This window comes from Lagenorhynchus albirostris, chromosome 16 (genome assembly GCF_949774975.1).
Source record: "Lagenorhynchus albirostris chromosome 16, mLagAlb1.1, whole genome shotgun sequence".
NCBI lineage: Eukaryota > Metazoa > Chordata > Mammalia > Artiodactyla > Delphinidae > Lagenorhynchus > Lagenorhynchus albirostris.
This window is the reverse complement of record NC_083110.1, coordinates 76,073,646-76,092,776: the sequence shown is the minus strand read 5'-3', so window position 1 is coordinate 76,092,776 and position 19,131 is coordinate 76,073,646. Positions and strand designations below refer to the sequence as shown.

The following is a 19,131-nucleotide window of genomic DNA, read 5'->3' as shown; positions in this document are numbered from 1 at the left end:
TATTAGGTTGAGAACAAAAAGGTCTCAGAAAAAAGCACTCTCTGCTGCTGCCATGAAAGACCCTTACTCATGATTAGTCATGCAACAGTGACTTACTGAGAATCTTCCATCTTTCTTGTACTCTATTGTGTCTGTGGAGGATGTGAAATTAGCAGATTATAATGATTACCAGTTTATAAAGATTTTACAGACACTGAGCAAGGGGCAGTGAAGAGTATTGTTGCTGGTTGGTGCACTGGGGGAACTAAGTTTGGCTGGGTGCGTGAGCCTGAGTCCTATGCAGAGGGGTTGGACTCATGTGAGATGCGTAAGCACTTTAGGTTTTTCAATAGGCAAGCAACATTATACATGGGTGCTTCAGGGAGAAAGCTGGTAGCTTCCCATGTGTGGTGAACAGCAAGTCACAGAGGCCAGAAGCAGAGAGACCTTCCAAGCAAGTGTCCCAGTAACCTGACGCGAGGCTCTGAGCAATGGACCAGGATACTGCCAGTGGGAATGGAGGAAGAGGTGAGTTAAAGAAGATGTGCCACAAGAAGCAACAGGATTCAGAGACGTGTCAGCAGTCTTAGAAGGTAAAGCATAAATGGGGCAAAGTCTTCATCTGGGAAGCTGAAGAATGAAGGAATCCTCCCTGGCAGATAAGCTGGGGTGGAGAAGCAGGAGGCGGCTTGGTGAACAAAGGAATGAGGTCAGCTTGGCCAACCCCTCTTCCTAAACTTCATGAACTCTGGCTGTGCCCTGCAAATTTCCAGGCGAGCAGCCCCAGAGATGGAGAATCAGAGGGAGACAAAGGCAGCTCCAGGAACCGTGCAGCGGGTTGCTACATGGGCATCAGTGCCAATTCTTGTTCTGTTTGGTCTGCTTGCTTTAATTATGTGCCTCTCCACGGAAAACAAACAAGCAAGCAATAATACAGAGAACAGTGATTAGTGGGATTCATTTCCTGATTCGAGGGATGTGCTGAGAATCACGTTTGAGTGGGACATTCTCTGTTCGTTTACCAGACGCTGCAGAGGAGGTGTATGTTATTTTAGCTACCTAAGAGGTGACAGGAAAGCAACACGTTTTCAAAACTTGTGGGTTTGGGGCCATCAAGACTCAGGCTGCCTGACTTTACCGATTGGATAAAGGCAGGAGAGAAGGATTTAGTCTGACTGCCACTAGTTTGCTTTGTGTCCTTGGGTGAGTCTGGGCCTCAGTCTCCTCCCCCGTAAAATGGGAGGGAGAAGGTTCGTCTCAAACTTTAACTGTATCAGAATTATGTGAGGAGCTTCTAGACGTGCTAGCACCCAATCCCACCCCTCAGGAGATCCTGCAGGTCTGGGGTGGGTCCTGGGCATCTGCGTGTTTAGCAAGCTCTGGGGTCTCTGGTGGAGGTAGTGCAGGGTGCAACCCTGCCTGGATGGAGGATTCCAGGTGGCCCTCTCGCTTGCGCTTTGCACAGCCAGCTGGATCTTCTGGGTGTGTCACTTGCTGCTTTTTGGCCACTGAAGCCCCGTGTGCACTTACTTTGTTGTCTGGAGTGCCTGGCTTTAGATAAAAGAGCCCCTGTGAGTGAGCCCCGGGGGATATATCCTGGAAGAGGGTGGGAAGGCATCCAGAGGGGGTCATGGACCAGCCCAGCCCAGGCCTACTTGGAGAGTAGAGGGAAGGGAAGGGGGCCTTCCTCTTCTCTCACTCTGGAGACCTCTGCGGGCTCTGGGTTCCAGCATGTCCTGGGAAGTTGACAACCAAGTCCAAGGCCTCCTGGCCCTTGGGGATAGGGCAGGGCCCTGCCTCAGCCTGCCCCCCTTCCCCCCCCCTCCATCCATTCTGCTTTGGCCTGAGGTCTGGGAGCCCAGGAAACCTGCCCTAAAGGATGGCCTGGTTAATCGGTCTGTGTGGGGATAATGAGAGAAAACCAGATGGCAAATAGGGGAGGCTAGAGGCAGGGGATGGCCCAAGCCTGCTCACTGTGTGGGCTCAGAAGTGTGACTCCAGCGAAATGGGGAGGCCTTGCCTGAGTGCCCAGACCCAGCTCGGTGGCACCCTGGAATGGTAGGGTCCACAGGGACTGGGAAGGTGATAGCCCAACTGCGAGTTGAGGGTCAGTCTTCCCTGGGGTCAGCAGAGAGGCTCCCCAAAGATATTTCTACCTGAATCTTGGGGATCCATGAACCGGTTCGCTTACATGGCAAAATGGCCTTTGCAGATGTGATTGAGGTCACCACCTTAAGAGAAGGGGATTATCCTGAATTATTTGGGTGGGTCCATCCGATCCAGGAGTAGAGAATTTTCCCCAGCTGGGAAGAGGGAAGATTTGGCAGAAGGGGAGAGATTTGAAGCCACTGGAGGGACTCAACATGCCAGTGCTGGCTCTGTGATGTAGAGGCCCCATACAGGACCAGAGAGAGGCTGCCAGCAACGCCTCATGGCCAGCAGGAGAAGGAACACAGCAGCACCTGGGAGTGAAGACGGGCCAGTCTGATGGCCGGCCAGTAAAGAGGACCTCAAGGGTACTACCTCCGGGAACTCACCTCAGCCAACACCTGTGTGAGCCTGGAAGATTCTTCCCCAGAGGCCCCACCGGGGAATGCAGCCTGGTGATCGAAGCCTGGATTTTAGCCTGGTGACCCCCGCTCAGACTTCTAGCCTGCAGACCTGTACCATAATAAGTATGTGTTGCTTTAAACCACTACATTTGTCGTAATCTGTTATAGCAGCAATAGAAAACCAATGCAGGCCCCATTTCCCCAACATCCCAGCCTGAAAGTTGAACAGAGAGTTTTCCAAGAACATAAGCTACTTTTTCAAAAGGTAGTGTGAGCTTCCTGCCCTGAAGACAGGAACCTGCTCATCGATGAACGAAATGCGCCCTATGACCGCCAGGACGTCAGCCGGAGGATGACTCCTCTTCTCTCCTCACCCAACAGGGTCACTTCTCAGTCAGGAGCAGGGCTCCGCCCCCCGCCCCTCTCCCCGACACTTTACTCCTCGGAACCCTGGGGACCTGCGTTCCTCATTCATAGTTCCTGAAATAGGATCGTGGTCAGGTTGAGGAAAGGTCTGTCTGGCCGGTGGGGAACCCGTGTCTGTTGTGGAGCCAGGTACGGGGTAGGGTCAGGAGAGCTGGAGACTAGGCTTCGGGCTCTAATTTGCTTCAGGACTTGGGCCGATCCTTTCTCATCATGGGTCATGGTTCCCCAACCTGTAAAACGGCTCGAGGTTCCTTCTAGATGGAAACTCCTTCGAGTCTCTGGGGAAGCAGGCGCCCAGCTCTGGCCGGCTTCGGGAGTGCGGGCTAAGGGGGAGGTTTGGAGAGTAGATGGGGTGGAGGGGGCTCCCGACACCCGGCTCCAAGGGCCCGCCACCGCGGGGTCGGCCGGAAGTGGAGGGAGGAGGGAAGGGCGGGGCCGGCCCCCCTGCGCCCGCCCCGCGTCTGGGCGCGCCCCTGCCCGCCCCGGCCCGGCCCAGCCCAACCCAGCCCAGCCCAGCCCAGCCCGGAGAGCGGGTCACACGCGCCGCCGGCCGGCCGCCTCCGCGTCCCGTGCGCCTCGCTGTTGAGGCCGGCGCCCCTGCCCTGCGCCGCTGTCCGCGCCCGCCGCCCGCCCGGCGCTCCCGGCGACCGTGACCCTGCCCCGGGCGCGGGGAGGAGCGGGCATGGCCCGCCGGGGGGCAGCCGCGCTGGCGCTGGCTCTCGCGCTGCTGGCGGTGGCCCTGGCCGGGGCCGCGGCCCAGGGCGCAGCCGTCGAGGACCCCGACTACTACGTGCAAGAGATTTGGAGCCGGGAGCCTTACTACGCGCGCCTGGAGCCCGAGCCCTTCTCGCCGCCGCTGCCCGCGGGGCCCGGCGAGGAGGAGCGGAAGCTGCGCGCGTCCGAGCCCAGGGCGCCCAAGAAGGCGACCAAGCCCAAGAAAGCTCCCAAGAGGGAGAAGTTGGCTCCGGAGACGCCTCCGCCAGGTAAGTAACTTTCTGCGCTGCGCGGCCCGAGGGGGCGCCCGTGGCTGTGCGCCTGTCCCAGCGGTGGCCCGCCGGGTCTGAGGCGACCGCTGGCTTCGCAGTCCGTGTGTCTGGGATGAGAGACCGGTGAACCTCCCCATCGCTGCCCCCCACCTCCTTCCTAGGCACTGCACTGCGCATCCCGCGGGCCCCTCCGAGCGCCCTGGAACTTAAACCTGACCGGCGGTCCCCTCTCAGGTAGAGACAGACTGTGCAGTTGGGAAGCTGCCTGGGGAGCTGGTCCCAATGCCCCCAAGTTTGAAATTTCCTGGGCAAAGGATCTTTCTGCCGGACACTTCTTCCTACTCTGCCTACTTTTTCAGTCTTCTCCCAGGGCGTTTTCTTGAGAGTGAATTTCCTACTTGGCGATGTGACTAGTTGGTCTGTTTCGGCACCGTGGCCTTCTGGGGAGAGCTCAGCGGCGGGCCTCTCCCCAGGCAGGGTCCCCTCTCGGCCCCCTCCCTCCTGCTTTCTGTGGGTCCCTTGAATCCTCTGTCCAGTAGGGGCAGGATGGCAGAGCCTCTGTCGGGGAGCCTTGGGCTGCAGCTGGACTCCTGTGCCGGAGGAGGGGTTAGGGAAGCCCAGTGGCGCCTGAGGCCGGCCGTCTCTCCCAGCCTTCTCAGTTGCACCCCCACTTTCTGCCTGCCCCGTCTTGGGGAAATGACTTCCATTTAGTTTCTTACACTCCTTGAGAAGGGGGACTTTCTCTTCATTGTCCCAAATGTTCTTTGCTGAAATTGCAGAGGGCTGCGGTCCTAGTATTTAAAGATTGAGGCATGAGGCAGGATTGTGGCCAAATTCTCCGGCCTTGTAACGGCCTTCCTTGAAAGGAGATACATGCCAGTGGCACCATTACACAGCTCCTGGCATGAAAGGCATCACCTTTGTTTGGTTAAACTGTTCACAAGAGATAGCAGCGAGGCAGTGGGGAAGGAGTGGAGATGGCGGCCCAGAACTCTTGAGTGCGTGGGCCCATCTCAGCAGCTCCTTTGCACTTACCTGGAGGGGGAGTCCTGCCATATTTCAGTCTGTGGGCGACTCTGTACATCTGCAGGCAGTTCTGTGAGTTGTGTAACAGGAACAGGAGTTGGGAAAAGACACTCATATTTGTAGACCATCTGCTGCGACTTTATTAGGAGATTTACGGGCAGCCGTCTCATTCATTCTTTCAGGGGCTCTGAGGGGTGGGTATTCTTGTGACTTGACAGATGAGGAAACTGAGGCTCTGACCACGTAGGCAAGCTGCTTAGGGTCACTTGCTGGCGTGGGAGATTTGAAAGCCCTTCTCCTGTGCTTTTAACTCAAGACCTTTTTTGTTTGGTAGTTTGAATCAAGCTGGCATGTGTTTTTGTTTTTTTAGTATCTGCTACGCGGTTAGCACAGCGCTGGGCGTGGTTGGGAGAGGTGGGTGGGAGACACATTTGTTAGGTTCTGGTATTCGCTGGGGGGACGGCAAGGGGAGCATGGAAGAAGCCGCAGACTGAGAGTGTGAGGACTGCACTTAACGGCCCGGGTCTGGGGCTCAGCGCTCAGCTTCCCGGACCTCAGCATCTCTATCTGCCCAAGATGACTAGTGCCTGCTACCTTACTTGTCAGCTGTTTGATGAGCTTTTCAACAAAAGCTTGCAGTGTGTCAGCTCGTGGGTGTGCTAGCCCTTCTGTGAGTTCTTCATAATTCCGCAGGTCCTTACGGAGAGCCTTTCCAACATCAGATGCTGGGTGAGGTCCTGGGGGGAGGGGAGCGCAAGACAGCCCCGGCCCCGCCCTCCTGGAAAGCACCAAAGTTGGCGGCTTGGAGAAGGTTATTGCAGGTGTGTTGAGGGCTGCATTGCTGATTCCCCAAAATAAAAACAGGGCCCTGGAAATTCCAGAGACTCAGCTTCTGGAGAGCTGCCTCCAGGCCTCCTGCCTGGAGTGTGTGTTTCTAATAAATTGTGTGGGGCTTTTCAGAGCTCCCCGACTCTGACAAACAAAGTGTGACCTTGGTCAAATACTTTCAAGTCTGTTCTCCCCATCCCGCCTTTTTTGGCACTTGACCACTGGAACCCTTTATCCTGGACCCCAAGTGGGGGAGCTTGGTTAAGACTGACTTTGATTAGGGGGGGTCAGTGATAGTTTGTGCAGTTAAATTGCAGTAAGAGGAGATGATTTTGCCCCCCTTAAGGCGTGGCTTGATATATGTACTGCTCGTGATATAATAGAAGCATTCGTTTCTGTTTGCTGTGAACTTCTGGACTGGGTAGATGGTGCCCGCTACCTACCAGGCACTGTCTAGACACTGAGGTGGGAGTGAGAGGTAAGATTTAGAGAAGAAAAAGAAAGTGAAAGCATATGTAACTACTCATTGAAAAGTCTGTCATGTGCTTTGTCTTTGCAGGTGATGAAGTATTTTCCAGATAGCCGGTATCTTGCATAAGGGCTGGGCTCAAGGGAAGATGGAAGGCAGATGTTCTGTGCGTCAGGGTCTAGGAGGGAGTCTTGTCTGAATCCCATAGGGAGGTATACTTAAGGAGCCAAGGGCATTGGGGATTTGATCTTGGTGTGAGTTTGACTTGCCCCTTGACTGTTCTTTCATGCTACCACAGAAATGTGCAGTGGATGTCATGGGCTGACATTCTCCTGGAAGTGGCTTGGACAGCTGAATCCTTTGGTTAATTGAGAGCACTGCATTCTTCCACGAGTGGCTGACAGATTCCGGAGAAGTAGAGCCCTGATGTGCTGAATAGAGTGAAATCTTAAATCTTTTTTAAAGTTTTTATTTGGAAGTAATTATAGACTCACAGGAAATTGCAGAAATAGTGCAGAGAGATCCTGTATACCAGGGGTCCCCAGTACTGGTCTGTGGCCTGTTAGGAACCAGGTGGCATAGCAGGAGGTGAGTGGCGGGCGATCGAGTGAAGCTCCATCTGTATTTACAGCCGCTCCCCATCGCTCACGTTACCGCCTGAGCTCCGCCTCCTGTCAGATCAGTGGCGGCGTTAGATTCTCATAGGAGCCCGAACCCTGCTGTGAACTGCGCATGCGAGGGATCTAGGTTGCGCGCTCCTTATGAGAATCTAACGCCTGATGATCTGAGGTGGAGCTGAGGCAGGGATGCTAGGGGAGCGGCTGCAGGTACAGATTGTCATTAGCGGAGACGTTTGACTGCACAGAGACCATAATAATCAGTTGCTTGCAGATTCATACCAAAACCCTATCAGTGGGTGGCTAGTGAAAACAAGCTCAGGGCTCCCACTGATTCTGCGTTATGGTGAGTTGTATAATTATTTCATTATATATTACAAGGTAATAATAATAGAAGTAAAGTGCACAATAAATGTAATGCGCTTGAATCATCCCCAAACCATCCGTCTGTGGAAGAATTGTCTTCCATGAAACTGGTCCCTGATGCCAAAAAGGTTGGGGACCGCTGCTGTATACTCTTTCCCCAGCTTCCCCCAATGATAACATCTTTTAGAACTACAGTACAGGATTTCTTAACCTTGGCAGTATTGACATTTTGGGGCCAATTGTGTGTGTGTGTGTGTGTGTGTGTGTGTGTGTCTGTGCGCGTGCGTGTGTCTCAGGGCGAAGGCTGTCTTGTGCATTGTAGGATGTTTAGTAGCATCCCTGGCCTTGACACACTAGATGCTGGTAGCACCCTCCCCCAAGTTGTGACAACTAAAAATGTCTCTAGACATTGTCACCTGTCACCAGTGGGTTGAGAATCACTGCTCTATACAACGTCAAAGTAGGAAATTGACATTGGTACAATACTTTTAACTTTTAGGTTACCTTCCCTGGTTTTCACATGCACTCGTGTGTGTGTGTGTGTGTGTGTGTGTGTGTGTGTGTGTGGTTCTCTGCATTGTCTCACACCTATGGATTCATGGAACCATCACCACCATCAGGATACAGAACTGTGAACTCCTTTTCTGTGGTGGACTGGGACTCAATATCATAAAATTTCTGAGGCCCTCATTGTGAACATCTGTAACTCCCAGAATTTTAGAACTTCAAGGAACCTAAGTGTTCATTGCATGCAAGTTCTTGTTTATTGCAAGATTCCGACAGTGGGCTGCTCGGTGTTAAAAAATGATTGAAGAAGACAATTTAGGTGATATAAACTTTTTTTTAACACTTTCATGAAATGGACAGTCTCCTTGTGGAGAATGGCAAAATGGGGCGGAAGGCAGGAAGCTTTTATAGGACAAAGAATAAAGAACAAGGAAGGAGAACATAGAAAATATCTGGTTGGCTGGGGTGTCACAGTCCACTTTGTTTGGGGTGAGAAGACCCAGAGTTGGCTTGGCGTTGGGGAACTGGCTAACTATTTCTGACTAAGGTTGTTAGGAACAGGAAGCTTATCTAAGTTGTGTTTCCTGATGCGGCACCCCGGGTAAGAGCAACTCCATCTTGGGCCTGGAAGTTTACTTTTTTTAAAAAATTATTTCTTTTATTTTTGGCTGTGTTGGGTCTTTGTTGCCACACCCGGGTTTTTCTCTAGTTGTGGCGAGCGGGGGCCACTCTTTGCCACAGTGCGCGGGCCTCTCACTGCAGTGGCCTCTCCTGCTGTGGAGCACGGGCTCCAGAGCGCAGCCTTAGCAGTTGTGGCTCACGGGCTTAGCTGCTCTACGGCCCTCCCGGACCAGGGCTCGAATCCGTGTCACCTGCATTGGCAGGCGAATTCCCAACCACTGCGCCACCAGGGAAGCCCCTGGAAGTTTACTTCAACACAAGTCTTGGCTCACACGTTTCTATTGACGGGCGCACACCACCTTGCGAGGTTGCTTATCCATTGGATAAATAGTACTGATTGCTAGCATGTTCTTCTTCACAGGGACCTGGCAAGCTGCTTCTCTCTAATTCCATTTATTCAGCTGTTTCTAGCCAAATTCAATATTTTCTAGATCCCTGCAGTTGGAATGCTTTGAGGTCCAAAGAGTGAGTCTCCTGGCCCCAGTTTTCATCATCCCAGGGTGAAGAGTGAGATGACGGACCACATTCTGGGTGTGGGAGTGGATTTGGGGTGTACTTCTCATGTCATCTCCAAATTGATGGACTTGGTTTGGAGCCATACCCTTTGTAGAGAAAAAAATGGAACGGAGAAGTAAACCACAGTTATATAACTGATTTGCCTTTTCCCTCCCAAGTGGTAGGAAGAAACAACCAAGTTAATAAACAAGACTCTTAATAGGTGATTTGAAGATGTTTTGTTCTCCCCCCTCCACTGGGTTAGAAGTAGCCTTTAACTTCTGGGTTCCTGCTTGTTTGTTGCTTTCTTCAAGGACTGGGAGCACGCACCTCTGTTGGAATACACGCATGCCTGCATTGCATCCATGGTTTTGGTCCACGGTCTTGAGTCCGTGGAATTCGCAGAGTGGGCAGCGATCCATGTTTGTTCGTATGTCTGTGCCCAGAACTGGAGAGTTTGCACTTTGTACTGTGTTGCCCCGGCTTGGGGGGGAGGGGGGGCGGGCGGGCGGCGATAATCAAAGAGTTGTTATTTGAGCATATTTGGTTATAAACAAAGCCCTTTCTGTTAAGCGCTGCCAGCTAGTTGCTGGAAAGAGCTTCACTTCTAAGCTTTTGCTGCAACACTCTTCAGGGCGTCTTGCAAGGTTTGGCCTTCAGATGGAAATGTCTTCTGCCGGGCAAAGCTGGAGTGTGAGGATTAGATGAATGTGTTTGTAAATATTTCACTATATACTTTAAAAGCAATCACAAGGCTATCAGCATGCCTAAACAAATAACAAGAAATCTTTATATCATGGTATTATATGTTCTCTTGAAGAGTTAAATCCAAAGTGCTTGGTCCAGCTCCCTACAAAATTCCTAGGGAAAGGACTTTTTATAAAGAAGGTCTTCTCACATACATCAGCAAGCAGCTTTCTAAGACACCACCTCTGTTTCCAAAACGCTTTCCAAAGTCAGCTATTCGCGCTGGCGCATCTCCTCTCGACTGTGCCCATGGTTCCAGAAACCAGGGTTTGTGCGTGGATAATGAAGGGACAGACACTTGCGTGTTTGGGGAAGCTGGGTTGGATGCTGTGGTTCTTGAAAATAGCCACCGCGTTTCCTGCGTGCCCCGGGCATCCCTGGCTGCCAGACCTCACGGTGGGTGGTGGCTTCAGTCCCGTGGCAACAGCAGCCTGGGCTCTGGAACCTGGCCACGCCACGCGGCATGCGAGATCTTAGTTCCTGACCCCGTGCGCCCCGCAGTGGAAGCGTGGAGTCTTAACCACTGGACTGCCAGGGAAGTCCCTTGGAACCTGGATTTTTGAGGGGGGGGGTCTCCGCTGGATGTCTGAGGTGGCCAGGGAGCCTGAGCTCTCAGGCTTTGCACCTCCAGCAATGGCTCTGCCTTCTGTGGCCTTCTGAGGTCCCTGCCCCCTCACTGCTTTTCTGGGATCATGAAACCCATAAAACTGGGGTGGCTTTGGATGGCTGCGGGAAGGGCTAGTGTTCGTAACTGGCTGGGATCCCATCGACTACTGATCTGGGTATCGTAGGAGGGTCAGAGCCACACAAGGCACCTTCACATATTCATTTAAGACTCTAGATTTTTGTGGAATACTTGATCCATGAGAGGCACATGGAAGGGTTTGGCATAGTTTTTTCAGGATTCAGAGAGATTCAAAGTCTGGCTCTGCCACTCATGGGCACGTATGACATCTTCACGCCTCGAATTCCTCGCTGTGACGGGGAAAAATAATGAGAATAAGCTTCCCAAGGTGGTCTGAGGTTAGAAGGTCGATGCACAGCCTCGCAGTCTTTCGAGGGACAGGTCAGAGGCAGCTCCTACCCAGTGTCCTCAGGTCCCCCAGCTACGTTGAGTCCTGATGGGTCCCGCTTAGCAGTGCAGCCCGGGTTATTGGTGTTTCCTTCGCTGAGTCTCACTCCCTCCACTTCTTCCTTTGTGCTTCACGAAATCACCTCTCACGTTCGCTCCAGCCTCCAAGGCCTTGTCTCAGGCTGGTTCCAGGCAGAACCCAGACAGAGACCAGCAAGTCCCAGCAGTGCCCCCCGCAGGGCTGGTACACCCCGCCTGCTGTGGTTGCCGGGGTATCTCTTTAAAGGCTCAGGGCTTCCTGCTTGGTTGCAGGTCAGGAAGGTAACCGCTGCTGCAGAGAGCTGGGCGTGGCTCTCCCTTCTGCCCTGGGGACCCGGGTGGAGGCCAAGTCTTCTGCACGAGACCAAGGTCTTCCTTCTGCACAGGAGGCCAGCCCAGAGGAGGACACGGTCTGATCAGCTAGTTTCCCAGGGAAGACACAGCCAAGCAGGAGCAGGGGAGGGCTTTTGATTGACTGATGGACGGGCTGATGGATCGATTGACTTTGATCCAGCCCTGCTAAAAAAGTACTTAGAAAACTGCACTGGTGCTTCCATCTCCAGCCCAGACCATTCAGGTCACTGACTGACGGAAGCAGGCACGTCCTTCAGCCACTCAGCCCCTTTTTTTCAGGCTGCACCCGATCCCTGGGAAACCTCCTTCTGCCAGGAGCTTGACGGTCTCAGATTTGGGAACTCGATAACGACACAGGCTGTCCCCTCCCTGTGTCATGATCCTTTTCTTGCTAACACACACAGAGAGCACGAGTTTCTGATTTTTTTTTTTTTTTTTTTTTTTTTGCTGCTCTGCGCAGCCTGCGGGATCTTAGTTCCCCGACCAGGGATCAAACCCACACCACCTACAGTGGAAACCTGGAGTCTTAACCACTGGGCCGCCAGGGAAGTCCTGGGAGCACAGGTTTCTAACTGCTTTTGTTTCGGCTTTTCACGTTCGCCTGCAAGGTCCTCCTTGGTCCCATGGTGTTTGAGAAAAGCGGAATTATTGTCTGTCCCGGTGCCGCGAGGCTGCCTCTCTGGGGAGCTCCCAAGAGCCTGCAGTGGCTTGGTTTCTCGCATCCTTCCTCCTCACGCGGGTTCCTTCACAGGAGCCAGGCAAGGAGCTTAGGGCGGGGCTGCGTCCTTCACAAGAGGGAGTGCAGGTGCCATAGGGCTGGAATTTCTTGGGAAAATGCACATATGCAGCAAAGAATTTTTTCGGATTCTGGGGTTGCTACTGTAAGCTCCTACTATAGAGAGGGGAAAAAATAGTTTCCTGTCAATCAAGGAGCGTGATATTTATCACCATGGACCAGAATAGAATGTGTGGCCTGCATCGGCAATTCAGTTTGCTACTTTTAAGGAACTCAGTTTTGTCACGCAGCCCAGATGGAGATGTTGATTTGGTCCCGGCTCCTTCTCTGTGCATTATTTCCACTTCACTCTTTCTGTCATCCGTACAGACCATATGCTGCCTTTCTTGCTGTACGAGAAGAAGGGGCAGGGAAGGGCCTAGGCCTGGCGTCAGGCTCCTGCTCTGCTGCCCCTGTCTGTCAGTGACCTCGGGTGGGTCTCTTCTCCTCTGGGCCTCCGTGTCCCCCTCTGTAGAATAATGTTCGTAGCAAGCTTGCTGCCCTCGACGGGTATTTGCCAAGATCGAATGTTTTAATCTATGTGAAAATGCCTTGTAAATTGTGCTCCACGAGTTGGCTGTTACTCTTCCAGCACCTGGGACGGTGCTTTGTGACGGTCGGCACTTGGGACCAACAGGAAGGGTGAGGAGGTGGAGGCTGTCTTTTATTCAGAGGTCACTGCAGGTCAGGCACGGCCCTCAGTGCTTTGATGTATGTCATCTCTTTCCTCTCCGTAACTTCCACCGAGGCAGGTACCATGTCTCCTTATTTCACTGATGAGGGGAATTAGCATAGAGGGGTGAGGTGGGTCCCCCGAGGCCACACATGGTCGGTGCAGTGGCAGAACCTGGCCGCCTGGGGCTGGAACCAGATTTGTAGGTACATGTCCTGGAAGTGAGTCTTCCCTAGAGAAGGTGGCAGGTGCCCTGCCTGTTTTCTCGGTCCCTTTGCCACTCCCTGCAGGGAATCTGTTCCCCACAGGGGTGATAGCACATCTGCCTCACATCTGGGCCATTATTGGATTCCCAGAGCTGAGTACGGGGCGTGGGTCCAGCCCAGGGGTGTGAGGCTGAGGGTGTGCATGGGGCTGTGTCCTCTGACTCTGTCTCCCATGCTGCCCGTGGAGGCCCCGTAGAGGTTGCCCAGGCAGAGGGAAGGCCTGCAATGAATGGCCGGCTTCCAGGGAGGGGTTGGATGGCTTTTTCCTCTCATGTTTCATAAAACTTTTTCTTCCCTTAACATATTATCTTTCTGCCAAATCAGACGCTTGATTCTCAAAAGTTGTGGCACCCAATTTTCCAAACAATCAAGATTTTTACAGACCCTCGATCAGGCTCTTTCAGAAGAAGTCATCTTTGGAGGTCACCGGGCTGGCATTCCTACCCACAAAAACAGGACAGATGCCGAGGTGACGTTAGGCTGATGTCATCAGCTGCACTCAGGTTGGCGGTCTTCCTCCTCTGGCCTTTCTGAATGTTTTGGTTTTTTGATTTCCTTGACCAGAGGAGAACATTTAATTTTGTGATTTTTTTTTTTTTTTTTTTAGCTTACATGAAAAATGAAAGATATGCCCAGCAGGTATCACCCAAGAATATGATAGAGAGGGGATTGCCTGTGGCTGGGCCCAGTGCACCCTTGAATTTTTTGAGGATTTAAGGTTTTCTTGATAAATATCTTTTTTTTTTTTTTTTTTTTTTTAGTGACTCTAGAACTATCTGAAATGATTTCATTAATTGGCACAATCCACTAGATGTTTTTGGTATTTCAACTTGCTTTTTAAAATCCAAACTAAGTATCTTTCTCCATAGACCTTCCCTTCCTCCTGTTGTTGTCTCATTGGTCACCCACTGACTCACGGTCATTCATGATCAGTTGTTCCTCAAAGACTTAACCAGACTCTGGAGGGAGAGCAATGAGCAAAACCAGACACAGTTCCTGCCCCCGTGAACAGAACAACATATTTACGTGTGTTTGATAATGTTACACAGGACGGGTGTGCAGAGCCATAGTGGGGGCTGCCGACACCACACCCAGGTCCTCGTTTCCCACTGGCACCCCCATCCCACAGCTGCTGGGGCTTGGCTGTGATGGCTCACAGCTGCTCCCCTCTCTGGAGCACGATCCTTGGAAGGAGACAACTCCCACCACCCCACACACACCCCTCCCCCACAGTCTGTAGCCAGAGGCAAACCAGCATAGGAAAAGGTGGCCCCTTATCTCAAGGTGGGGCAACACTGCGTGCAGTTCCAGCTCCAGAGCTCCCCATGGGATCAGGCTGAGTTAGGCTCTGCCTGGGGACACAGCCTAGCTTAGCTCCTTCCTCTGCCTCATCTTGCTTCCTCCCTTCTCTTCTCCTTGGAGCCCTCCCTCAGTACATCACCTGCACCAAACCCCTGCCTCAGGCTCCACACAGAGGCAACTTGACCAAAGACAGGTGTTCTCAGAGCCCATCCAAGGAGACATTGATGTAGGTGGGGAGTTCAGGAAAACCATCTCAAAGAGGGCGTGGCTGAGCTTGGATCTGCAAGATCAACAGGAGTTAAGTAGATGGAGAGTGAATGGAAGGATGTTGCAGGAGGAGGCACAGCACATGCCGAGTTCTGGTGGGCAGGAAATATGAACTGCAGGCTGAGAGGAAGCCAGTGTCTGTGGCGCAGAGAGAGTCCAGTGTGAGAGGAAGCTGGACGGGCCAGCGAGGCGTGAGCAGGCAGACTCCCTGGGCTCCAGGAAGGAGTCCCTCCAGCATCATCACACCTCCAGGTACCCAGCCGGGGCCTTGGAGAGTTAGGTGGGAGGAGCCCAGCATGGTAGGAAATCTTGCCCCGGGGTCAGAGGTCTGGAGTTCCAGCTCCATTTTATCAATTAGACATGGTGTCACTTTTGGGGCCCCAGGGAGGGTCAGAGGTACTCTGCAGGACGTTTTGCGGTCTCAGAACAGTAACCACCTGCAAGTGTGCATTGTTTTTATTAGGAGTGGTTATTCCCCTGGGTGCTCACAATAACACACTTCCTTTCCTTTAACCACCGGCCCCTCAGAGTCCAAGGTGCCTTCACTGGGGTCCGGGAAGGCAGAGGGTAGAGACGGCTGCTTTGCAGGAGAAGACGGCTGAGTCCTCACCAGCCTGGGATGATTCTGACATATGTGACAGTAAAGACATCTCTCTCTCTCTCTCTCTCTCTCTCTCTTTTCTTTTTAGGTAAAAAGAGCAACAGAAAAGGCATGAAAACCAAGAGCTCTGAGAAGGCTGCCGGTGATGATCACAGGGTCCCTGTGGCCCGTGACGCTGTCAGAGAGGGTGAGTGAGGCCCCTGCTTCATCACCAGCCCTGGGAGGGCGCAGGCCCCGGCGCAGCAGCCGAGTCCTGAGCACGGGTCTGCCTGGGGTCTGCTGCCCCTTCTGCACCGTCCATACGGGGGTGAGAACATTCACAGGCCGTCTCTTCTGCTTCGCGCAGTAACTCACAGCCGTATTTTCTCATCAGCTTGACTAAGGTCATTTCCGAATTTCCTGGAGCGCTTGCCTTCCCTGCCCTTCCCCCTCCCACCTCGAAGACAACATCATTTCCTTTCTTGTGGGGCCTCGTAGCTGCCCACAGCCTTGTGTGTGCCTTTCTTATCTCCCAGCTGAACCCAGGGCCTCCAGTGGCAGAGGTCGAGTCTTCTACTTCCAAAGCATGTAATGCTAGGCCTGGCATTTTACAATCATGTAAAAATATTGGTCCTTTAATTACTTACCTTAGGATGGTCAAAGCCATTAGTTCTAGACTTATAGACACACTCTGGCCCACTAGCTAGAGCTATAACTATTATTACTATTACAATTACCTTTATCGTTATCTCTCTTACTCTAAAGTATGGTATCTAGGATGACATTTGTGCTGATATTAGTAATAGTGAACGTGTATTACGCACTTACGCTCTCAGTAATCGCCAAGCACTGGGTCTCATACCTCACGGCTCCTGATGTCCCCCTGAGTATCGTGGATATTATCGTTGTCATCGTCGCCATCACAGATGAGGAAAATGAGACTCAGTAATACGGATCATTTGCCTACCGTTATGCAGTTTGCAAGTTGTAAAACAGGGATTTGAACCCAGGATTTGCTGGTTTCTGCTCAGCTGCTTGAAATAAATAGAGCATTTCACAAATTTGAGGCAGGATCCGATTTCAGTTGCCGCGTGAGCCCATAAACCGTGTAACGGAGTTGATTGTCACAAAGGGAATTGTGCGCTCCCTTAGGCAGAGTGTAATGATCTGGGGCTGTGTTTCTAACCAAGACCTTGCCATCAGAGAAATCATAGGTATGACTAGCAGTGCCTCCTAAAACAGAAACAGAAGTTCCACAACAGTGAACTTCTGCAATCACTTAGTAACGAGAATTCTCTTCCACCGTAAAGTGGGCAGGTGTGCACTGGACACATCGCCCCCGGGAGGGCCCAGCATATCAGGACGGTGTGTGGAGGACCCAAGGGGTGCTAAGGCTGTGTTCCTGCCGGTTCACCCTGAGAGTGTGGGCCTTTGGGGTTTCAACTAAATGGGTGGTGGTGAGACTCCCACCTTGAGTGGGCCTCGGCCAGGACTCTTTGTCCCGTTGCCCCAGCAGGCTGAGAAAACACCAGCTGTTTCTCAGGATCACAAGTCACAGGGCTAAAGCGGCTTCTAGTCTGGCCTCACCTCTCTGGGTTCTGCTGCTCTCAGATCTGGGCCAGAGAGTTCTTTCTTGTCTTGTTAATTCTGAGATGCTTTCAAACATATTTTAAAAATAGTTTTTCCAGTTTTGTTAGTAGCTTTAGCACAAGGGCCGGTTTGAATTATCTTACTTCTCCATTACCAGAATTGGTACAATTTTGAAAGGCATTTTCGCAGAGGTTTTTCAAGGCCCATTTCTGTACCCACATGTGTATGCACATACACTGTGAAGTCCGCACTTACCTCCTGATCTGCCACACGAACATTCTCCTTTCCCACCCTGACCCGCTCAGGATTGTTCCCCCGCCCTGCACCTCAGAGCCCTGTCTGAACAGTTGGGACCCCTGGTCCCCAAGGCAGCCATTCTGGCTGATCCTTTGAGCGCCCTGGACGTGATTTTGGCCTGTGAGCCTTGTTCACATTGCTCTTCTATTAAAACAGAATTGAGGGCAACCCTGGGGTGGGGGGAAGAGAAGCTGTGTGGGCCCTGGTATGCGAATACGGGAGGGAGAGAGATGGTGAGGAGGGGAGGTCATGTGCAGGAGGCAGGCGGCGCAGCAGTTAGGAACACCGGTCTGGACCAGGAGGAGACACCTGCGGGTGGCGCTGGGCAGAACAGGGCCTCGGATGGACAGCTGGGCGGGCTCAGGACCCCGCATCCATCATTCTCTCAGCATCTCCTCTGATCGAGCTGGGGGCCTCGCTGGAGATGGGGCAGAGTGAAGGGGCGGGGAGGGTGGCTGTCACTTACACTGTGTCCAAGGCGACAGGTGGACCAGATGTCACCTGCTTCATTTTCAGGGCGGTGGGTAGTACAGATATTAACCACACCGAGTTATGGGAGTGACTGGCATCAAAGGGCTCGTGTTAGATGTGGATTTGAAACCGCACAACCCAGATTGGGACTTGAACCCACTGTCTTCTAATTGAGATGACAGACCTGGTCTCTGGACTTAATGAAGCCCAGGTTCTTGATGTCTCATTGCAGAAAGAATTCAGCGAGAGACAAAGTGATAGGTAAGAAGTGGATTTAGAGAGACACATTTCAGAGACAGAATGTGGTCTGTCTCAAAAGGCGAGAAGGGCTTTGGGAGGAACACATTCCACAGACAGAGTGTGGGCCATCTCAGAAGGCGAGATGCCCCCAAATAATGGGGTGGTTAGTTTTTATGGGCTGGGTAATTTCATAGGCCAATGAGTGGGAGGATTATTCCAACTTTGGGGAAGGGGCGGGGATTTCCAGGAACTGGGCCACCGCCCACTTTTTGGCCTTTTATGGTTGGCCTCGTAACTGTCATGGCACCGGTGGGTGTGTCATTTAGCAGCTAATATATTACAGTGAGCGTATGATGAGGCTCAAGGTCTACTAGAAGTCGAATCTTCTGGGCCCGCTGGAAGTCGAATCTTCGGCCATCTTGGACCTAGTTGGTTCTAACTAGTTTTTGTCGTGTCCCCAGTGGTTATGTCATTCTTTTTTTTTTGTTTTTTGCGGTACGCGGGCCTCTCACTGTTGTGGCCTCGCCCGTTGCGGAGCACAGGCTCCGGACGCGCAGGCTCAGCGGCCATGGCTCACGGGCCCAGCCGCTCCGCGGCACGTGGGATCTTCCCGGACCGGGGCATGAACCCGTGTCCCCTGCATCGGCAGGCGGACTCTCAGCCACTGCGCCACGAGGGAGGCCCCGGTGATGTCATTCTTTTAAAGGTCGTGCCCCGTCCCCTTCCCTCCTGTTTCAGACTCACCCTGAGAGAATCTTAGCTTTAAGGGAGAGATTATGTACATGGCTGTCACCATGACTAAGGATCAGTGTCAGCTGTGGCAAGTCTCCAAAATACATCTTGGATATTGTTCTATAATAGCATATGCAGTGGTTGAATCATTGGTGTAGTTCTTCCCCTCTCCCTATAGGTACAGCCTTTGCCATATGCCTTCTCAGTTGCCTTCACAAAGGTGAAAGCCCCTTGACTTTGGGCTGGTCCATGTGCCTAGGTGAGGCCAATAGAATAAGGTGAACTGACAAGGTGCCAGTTCTGTGCTGAGGGACTTTGTTTGTTTCCATTTGCTCCTTGCACCCTGCCATCTCCAAGAGAAGAATGCATGCATCTAGGCCACTGGTCCAAGGAGCCTGGGAGATGAGTGAAGCAGGTATGGGCCCGATCTGCAGCCTGGAGCCACCAGCTGAGCCCAGCTGATCTGTAGACAACTAAGGAATAAGTGCCACTGAGAGTTTGTGGTGTTTTGTTACACAGCAATAGCTGACAAATACAGTGAAGATGAAAACCCTCATTTTTTAAAACGTTGCATCGTGTTCTGTCGAATGGATGTTGTATAATTTATTTAACCTCTTAAGTGAAGGACGTTTAGGTTGTTTCCAATATTTTGCTGCTGTAAAGAGTATCGCAGTGAGCTTAGCGTATACCCTGTCACTTACCATGCACTGGTTGCAGAATAACTCCCTGCTTGCCATTCAGAGCCCACCATGATTTGACTTATCTCTGGCCTCTGCCTCCCTTTTTTTCCAACC

At 52.3% G+C, this 19,131-nt stretch overlaps 1 protein-coding gene across 6 annotated transcripts in view; it reads left to right on the top strand.

Annotated features, from left to right (window-relative positions):
* Positions 1–3,526: 3,526 nt before the first annotated feature.
* CPXM2 (carboxypeptidase X, M14 family member 2) overlaps positions 3,527–19,131 on the top strand; it is a 128,274-nt gene continuing 112,669 nt past the window's right edge. For 3 of the 6 annotated variants that reach the window (XM_060125688.1, XM_060125685.1, XM_060125689.1), the window contains exons 1-2: positions 3,527–3,940; positions 15,117–15,215. In XM_060125688.1, coding sequence (XP_059981671.1) covers positions 3,640–3,940; positions 15,117–15,215 — 400 coding nt within the window. In that variant the 5' untranslated portion in view covers positions 3,527–3,639. The remainder of the gene's footprint in view (positions 3,941–15,116; positions 15,216–19,131) is intronic. The other 3 variants (XM_060125687.1, XM_060125686.1, XM_060125684.1) reach the window with 3 other exon arrangements.